This window comes from Agrilus planipennis, unplaced genomic scaffold (assembly GCF_000699045.2).
Source record: "Agrilus planipennis isolate EAB-ADULT unplaced genomic scaffold, Apla_2.0 scaffold105, whole genome shotgun sequence".
In the NCBI taxonomy this organism is placed as follows: Eukaryota; Metazoa; Arthropoda; class Insecta; order Coleoptera; family Buprestidae; genus Agrilus; species Agrilus planipennis.
The window spans coordinates 177,840-186,542 of record NW_020438878.1 but is presented as its reverse complement, the minus strand read 5'-3'; the positions used below and the strand labels follow the sequence as shown (position 1 = coordinate 186,542).

At 31.4% G+C, this 8,703-nt stretch overlaps 2 protein-coding genes across 2 annotated transcripts in view; one reads left to right on the top strand and one right to left on the bottom strand.

Moving 5' to 3' along the window:
• Positions 1-3,204, top strand: part of LOC108737751 (DNA-directed RNA polymerase II subunit Rpb4) — a 10,655-nt gene extending 7,451 nt beyond the window's left edge. Inside the window, exon 3 of the mRNA XM_025981453.1 lies at positions 2,927-3,204. Within this exon, the coding sequence (XP_025837238.1) occupies positions 2,927-3,101 (175 nt within the window). The 3' untranslated portion in view covers positions 3,102-3,204. The remainder of the gene's footprint in view (positions 1-2,926) is intronic.
• LOC108737750 (probable multidrug resistance-associated protein lethal(2)03659) overlaps positions 1-8,703 on the bottom strand; it is a 122,059-nt gene that overhangs the window by 28,346 nt on the left and 85,010 nt on the right. The gene's annotated exons all lie outside the window — the stretch shown is intronic.

Genomic DNA, 8,703 nt, shown 5'->3' with positions numbered 1-8,703 from the left:
GCTTCGTAAATAAGTCATTATTTCTCATAAAAAGTAAAGGATAAAAATGGTTATTGTGGGTTATCCCTAAGAGATAGACATATACCATCCCGGACTTTTTTGTAGACCCTTTTAAGATGTACAATATTGTAGTACATTATTTTGATCTATCTCGTAGGATTCAGCCAGCATTTGCAATGTAAGCGCAAAAAATGTGTTTCTCTACGACATCACATTACAAATCTCTAAAATTATCAGTGTTTCCCTACTATATTATGCATGTATTATACATATAAACCTTCCTCTTGAATCACTCTATCTTGTAAAAAAAACCGCATCAAAATCCGTTGCGTAGTTTTAAAAATTTAAGCATACATAGGGACAGACAGCGGGAAAGCGACTTTGTTTTATACTATGTAGTGATGTGTTTGTTTTTAAAATATTTGTTTTATTTGATAGTGGTTTATTAAAAATTGTGAAAAAGTTACGAATGTAACTGAAGTTTTCAAGAATACATTAAGGAGTTTTTGATATTGTTCTCTGGCTGTTGACTCCATATTTTCCTTGATAAAGTCCTCTATCAAAAGAAGAAACGTTTCAAAAAAAGTTTTTTTCACCTATGAAAAATCCATACGTTAATATAACAAATGCTGATATCAGGGTGATAGTGGAAATTAATTGGGATATTGGGATAGATTGACTAATTCTAAGTAACTTTTATTTCATAAAGTTTTTGCTGAACGTCAATATCAAACCTGAAGGCACACTTTTTCAGTTTAAAGTATTAAAGTGTATTACCTACTGACGACCTTTAATGAAAAACATGTTTAGAATATTAAAAAGAGATCCAGAAAAAGTTCTTCTTCATTTATAATTAAATTAAAGGTTCAAGGTTCACACTTTAATTAAAATTTACAACTTCAATATTGCATAATTGCTATAAATCCATGGCAGCGACGAAATTGAGAAAAAGTGTCTTTCTCTGACCTTTTACTTACAAATACCATTACGAAAATATTTTATACAACGGTAGGTAGGTATTTTTGAAGGAAAATTACAATTCAATCAATACATATCTATGTACCTTAAAACATTCAGCCAAGAATGTAACTGTTAATGGATAAAATACGATTCGAAATTCTGTTTTCTCACAATGAATTCAAGAAGAAACAGAAGAAGAAAGCATAGATGAAAAATAACTTAAGTTAATTAAAATAAGGAAATTTCAGAAATGTTTGTTTTTAGGCTTTAAAATGTTATTGGAATTGAAAGTTCGTATTAGCGAAGGGAATTCCATATTGAACAAAAATAGAACGTTTCAGCGTAGCTATGCGGGCGATTCATCCACCTAATCTCAATTTATTTAACTTTCCTCATTTCTTTCTTGCTGATTCTTGCTTGTTTTCCGAGAGCAGTAAAATTTCACTTTTTGTTTATCTTTCTACCTGAAAACTTTCTACTCGTTGTTTACTTTGCTTTTCTTGCAAAAATTTGCATACATCAGGGCTTTTCCTTCTTTTTCTCGAAACTGTTTGAACGACAACGTTTTAATAAAACCAATTTATTTGTTCATATAAAATGTGAATAAAATTGTCCTTTTATAATTAACTACTATTAAATGAGAAACCTTATTTACTCTTTTATCCTTTGAAGGCATTGCGTGTAGTGACAAAATAATGTTATACGGAATACGTAAGCATTTTTTCAATTCATATTCAATAATAAACTTGTAAAATAGAATAGCGAATTTCAAAATTACAAAGTAAGTAAAGTTCAGCTTTAAATGAATTTATAAATAAAAAAAGCCATTGAATATACTGGAAATCGAATCCGGAATGGCAGGCGAGTAATTATTTTACTCAAAATATCCTTGTACCTTTATTTGATAATACATGTATTTTTTTACCGATCGTCCCGCACTCTTTTTTAATAAACGTCTTGTTATATGTGAATCTGCTTGTTTGTTTTTCGCCTTTTCATGACTTAACTACTCAACCGATCATCAAGAAATGAAAGGACATAGGGCACCTTTTATCCAGAAAAAAAGTAGTGTTCCAAAGGGATAGAAAAATTAATTTTATGTGGTCGGTTTCACTCCTTCACTCTACTCAATCGATCATCATGAAGTTTTGTAGACACATTGTCAGGGGTACAGAAAAGGACAGAGTACCTTTTATCCAGAAAAAATAATAGTGTTCCCGAGGGATAGAAAAAATTAGTTTTATGTAGTCTTCGATAATCTTTGACATGTAGTTAGGGCATTAACGCGAGCGAAGCCGCGGGTAAAATCGGGTACATTTATATATTACTAGTGACCCGCCCCAGCTTCGCACTGCTCATACTAAATATATTTTTGTTTTGTTTAGATTAGAAAAATTGAAGAAATCTTCAAAAGATACCCCCTGAACATACTAAATATACTACAGNAGTAGAATTTAGAGAAATCACTGCATATTCACTTTATTTACTTGATTATTATCATTATAAGGTCATTGGTTGACATGTACCTACATTCCTTCCTGAGTTAATCATTATATTCCCCAAAAACTAGTACCTTTCTTATTTGTGAACAGTAATCTAATCTGCTCCTTTTACTCCTATTTTTGCTTCTTGTATGTCTCTAACTGGCCCTTTACGTCTTCAAAGATGTGCCATCATCCCACCTCTGCCTTTCCTTATTCACTGCCTATCACCTTCTCTTCTCATTTTCCAATAAGCCTTCTCATTTCTAACATTTTCTATTCCAAGTATTTTTATTCTCCTAATTTACTTGAATAAGAAAACCGTCACCAATTGATTCAGATGAGTTTTAACATTATTTCTGGGGTTAAGCAATTTTCTAAAAGTTTATTCTTTCAAATAAATAATAAGCAGTGATTTTCTTTTATACTTTGCTTCCATCATACATAATTCAGCAATTCAACTCTACGTCGAAACCATTTTTCAGTCTGCTAATGCAAAAAAAGCTTCACAAATTTGAACTAGCTGCTCTTGCAAATCTCTGCCCAGAAACTGCCGAAGAAGCTAAATCATTAATTCCATCATTGGAGGGAAGGTTTGAAGACGAAGACTTACAAGCACTATTGGACGACATCCAAACCAAACGCAGCATACAGTATTAATCAGCAGGGTATCAATAATTAGTAAATTGATTTTATCATATTAACATGTTTACTAAATGTGGAATTTTATATTTCTTTTCTTAATAGAAATATTAATTTAAAATGCAAATTTTGTTTTATTATCTGCTTCTCTTACTTCTTCGCTCCTATAACATTAAACCCAACCTAGCCTAACCTACCATAACAACAGAACATAACATAACCGAACCCTATTCTTAATATTTTGTACCTCTTATCCTCGTTCATTCTTTTAATCGTGAGAAAATATTAAACGTAGTGTATAACAACGGTTTTAATAAGCTCATTGCGTGCGCTTTCTAGGAAGTTTATATGTTGCATTGTCGCTGTTAATTAATAGAAACAAAATAAATAAATGACTTACAAAAATACACATATATAGTTAACCCAAATATTATATGTAAAAGAAATTATGAGTGCTGTTAGCACAGGGCAAAATAGTATTACGTAGTTAGTATCAGCAATTTCTTATACTGAAGTGTACGATGTGTTGCATACCTATTTACAAACAATCCGTTTAAATTTAATTTTGCAAATAATTTTTAACACAAAGAAAGTGATTAAAAAATTGTTCACAAAAGTGAATTTCGACCACTTGAAGCAATGGTGCTAACAGTTTCGAGCTCACAGTGACTGATAGGGAGGAAGAACTAGTACTTATTAAAATAAAAATTAATAAGTAGAAAGAATTTCTAACTTCGTGCATATAAATATTTATCATAAATGAAAGCGTATTTTGTACGCACCTTTATTTATAAAAGTAAATGTTATTTCGTAATTTCGGTATGATGAATTCTAATTCCTTTAGGTATACGATAAAATGTAGTATTATGGTTAAAAAGACTGAAATTATATGAAAAAATCACTGCGTATGGTGACCTTACATTTTTCTTGAAAGTTTTGGTAAGTGCAGCACATAACTAGTAGTTTTTAGTTTAAGATTTGACTCTAAATTTTGATTAGTTATTTGGTTTCTTGGCTTGTTCTTTATTATGTTCTTACTATAAATGAGAAAAATTACTCGTACGAATATGTTGACCCAAAGATCGTCAGCACACTAAAAGCCATTTTTTTATTTGGTCATAACATTCCGAAAAATTATTGCAAGTATCGAAAATTAGTGCCTCAGGCTTAGATATCCCTTTTAGAGTTGTCCAATTATGCTGCAATATCAAAAATAAAATTCTGCCTTTCTACTACTTGAACTCGTAAATTCTGAACTCCACAAATCTTTACTTTTTAAAGTTAGTAATTGGATTTCAAATGAACTATTATTGATATTAATTGGAGTAAAAATTAGTTCTTTGCTATTTGCTTTGAGAGGATTCGCAATTAAAGCCAAGGCTTATTTGTAGTAGTGAAAATACAATGTTTCCTTTCCCTTGATGCTTTAGATTTAATTCGTTGAGATACATTACAACTTCAGTCAAAAAGTGAAAGTCGCTTTTTTGAGGTATACGCGTGCGTACTGAAGAGCCGTCTTTTCATATAAATAAAAATGTACCTAATATAAGTTTAATAATATCTTTGAAGGCTGTTACGCTTCGTTCACAAGATTTTGAGAGTTCGATCAGATTTTGGGGCAGTTTTCAGAGAAACAGGAGATATTTTCAGATATACTAGTTGGAAAAATATATTTGACACGTTTACCACATTATGTATATTCACTCATCAACATCATAAGGTCGTCAGTCCTAAGACTGGTTGGACACGCACCTCCACTCTTTCTTATCCTGAACTAATCTTCGCATTTCCCTAAAATTAGAACAACCCATATCCTTAACTATTTGCGAACAGTAATCTAATCTAGGTCTACCTCTACCCCTCCTAACTCTCGTTTCTGCCTCTAATATGTCTCTGGCTGAACGTTCATGTCTGAGAAGGTGTCCTACTAATCTATCTCGCCTATTTCTTATTGACTTCAATGGAGTCCTCTGTTCTCCTATTCTTTTTAGTACCTCTTCCTTTCTAACCTTCTCTAATATTCACTCCTGCTACATAAAATGAAAAAAAAAATGCCTATAAAGAAAAACGTAATTTCTATGTTCGGTGAACATTTTGTTTTCTGAATTTTAAGTATATTTTACTATTGTACCTACATCAGTTTCCTTTATATCTGAATAACACTTAATATCGATCTCCTAATTGCCTATTTTACGATTAATACTTAAAGCGTTCCTTTATCGTTACTCTGGTAAATAATCCTTCAAATTCCCTAACTACACAGGAAATGATGATGAAGAAAGGCAAAAAAGGCAATCGAAATGGCGTTTGAAGGACAAAAACTGCTTCCGGAGACAGATTTGCTGTCCTAGGTAATTAGGTACTTAAAAAAAATAATTAGTTTCCGCTCCACATCCTACTTCTTATACTTATAATTTAGGTCAACGTAAGGGTCAGATTGACGCAAATGTCGCGAAGTGAAGTGCATGTTGGCTAATTCATAAAAGAATGCTAAGTTCATAAAGCAGTGTCTAAAACTCTAAAACTAATATGTTATATAATAAATAATCGTTGCACGTCATCCTTGTAACATAGTTTTCCTAATATTTATAGGATTTTTCACCAAAAAGGTAAAAATGTATCTTTATGATAACACTTCAGTGTCCGTTCGTTTCGTCTATTCGTGTTTTACAGTTTACGTAACAATAAAACAGTTTTCAATTTGAAATAACACACGTTTTGACTTAAGACCAAAAATGTGTAAAAAATCCTTTCTTAGTAAATATTGTAAGAAAAATGAAACGATATTTCAACGATATTCAATTAGTGTTTCTTATGTTGTGCCTAAATCGCTTCAAAAACATTGAAGCGATTGAATTAAGATAAAAATTCTAGCAAGTGGAATCTTAGTCTACTTCTACCTTAACATTATTTAAATCACCCCATTTTAGATTGCAAATTCGATCCCTTCTGATTGAAAACTCTCTTTGGAAAATGAGAACACTTTTTTGCCTTTCAAATATCTTTAAGCACTGTATTGAAACTGCCCCAGCTCCTAACGTTATACGAGTGAGGGATTTTTAATTTAGATTCTTTTTGAATTTCTAAATCTCATTCGGTATTCGAGCCATTTCCAATAAGTATCTTGTAACATACAAAGTAAGAATATTGTTATCTCTATTGACAAAAAAGATTTTTCTAATGAGATAGAAAAAAACTTTTCCAGTAAAAAAATAGGTCATGAAAGAGCAAACCTTCTTAATAAAAGACAAAAATGCTTTTTGCTTGTTGCATCCAGGACCCTTCTAGAATGCCAATTCTTTTCGTTAAAAAAATAGACTCTGAGGAGGGTATTAATACAACTGAAAACGTCGTGATCGCTACGATTATCTTTGCGATAATAATATAATTATTTTAGCAGTCTTTATTTGCGTAAGTATCATAAATGGAAAGGTTCAGAGAATCGATAAATTTAGAAGTGAAAATAATGAGCACCTCTGTGCAAATATTAGAGACCGTCGTATCGAAAAAGTTTTTAAAACAACATTTACGAAACGGAAATAGGCCCCGATATTCATATTGCAAGTAAGTCGCAAGTGGCTCTCAAACAAAACTAGAACGTTCCCATATTTGCGCTCACGTGAGTGAAGCCACAGGATCAATTTGAAAATTAACTGACGTAAAATCGATCTCATAAAGTACAAAATCATTGCGAGTATATGTACATATTATAAACAGCGGGCGCAATTACATGCAAAATATCGAAAGATTTTGTTAATTAAATACTAAAAAAAAAAATGCATCGTGTAATTATACAACACGCTACTGAAGGGAAACTTCTTCAAACACAAACATACCGGAATGGGGGTTAAGGAATAGGTTTAATGGTATTATTTGTACACTATGCTTCGCACGGGTGCAATACGGATAGTAAGTATACTATAGAATGTCTTTATATACAACAATCACAGCTTTTTTGTCATTAGAATATACAAACCGGCCGGTATCGCATTTTAAGTCTGTAATATCAAATTTAAATATTAATTTAAATTACATGCTGTAAAGGGCCATATTGATCTATATTAAATGCACAATGTATTTAAAAATACTTAATTGGATAAGGATTAATGCTGTATTGCTTAAAATCGCTTCGTAAATAAGCCATTATTTCTCGTAAAAAGTAAAGGATAAAAAATGGTTATTGTGGGTTATCTCTAAGGGATAGACATATAACATCGAGGACTTTTTTGTAGACCTTTTTAAGGTGTACAATACTGTTGTATATTCATCCAGCATTTACAATGTAAGCGCAAAAAAATGTGTTTATTTACATCACATTAGAAACCTCTAAAATTATCAGTGTTTCTGTACTATATTATGCATGTATTATTTACATAATCCTTCCTCTTGAATTTCTCTATCTATTAAAAAAAACGCATTAAAATCCGTTGCGTAGTTTTAAAAGTCTAAGCATACATAGGGACAGACAGCGGGGGAAATGCGTTGCATGATTTCGTTACATAGCAACTCGCACGAAACGAACTTAGTTAGAAGTAGTTATTTATAGTTTGATGGTATTGTTACAGTTTTTCTTATTTATTGATATACATTTGTTTTTCATTGAGTCCCCAAAACAGTGTAACTTATCAATTTTTATTTATTAAACAAAGCGAATAAAAATTTCGGACCTGGGATTGCAAAGTAACGCAAAATATCGATTTCGAAATATCGTTATTTATAAAGAAAGACAGCAGGTAAAAGTTGATCTGTGTTCTGTCGGAGCTGGCTGCGACGCGCTGATGAGATCCAAAGAAAGATCGACAGAATACAGACCACTTCGAATTATTTTATCCTTATTTATATTTTTATGAAAAATTAGATTGTGAAACTAGTATAACAAATCGAGTGTCTTAAGTCATGGAAACGTATCAACCACTTCTCGCAAAATTGTATTGTTTTTATTGATAAAAAATAACAATAGCTTCATTTTTTATTAACTGGGAACATAAGTTGTGCAACAGTTCTCTCATAGACTTTCAGGAATATCTTCAAAAAAATGTAATTTTCAGACGTTTACTGTAATGTTTTTTAAATAGGCCCGATATATTATGATGTGAACAGCGAAATCTCTAAGCGTTTCTTTGTTTCTGTTGGCTAATGAGACATGTGATTTAAAGTAGTATAGTACGTGAACGTATCAGTTTATTGTGGCTGTAATATTTGCAGCGGAGCAGTTAATCTCTACTGTCCCATCAATTTCAAGCATTTATTTATTGTCTGCAGAGCAACGAACTTGCGCTTCTTTTTATGGAATGTATTTTGGAAATGAATGCCGAAGTTGCCATTTTTCCAGCATATTATATTATAAGCATTAACTGGCAGAGGTGTAAGAAACAGTGGTGGAATAACTGAATTGAATATCATATATTCATATTAATATAAGAACAAAAAATTAATCGATTTTCAAATTAAATTTACAATACTCTTTACATTAATTTGATAGGAAATTTAAGTTGAATACGTGGCGTGAATCCAAAATAAAGTTATTAGAGTAGATTGTATAAGATATGACGCGTTTCTTTGACACATTACCGACAATATTTTAAACGTGTCTCACGCTGTCACGGATCGAACGTTTGGA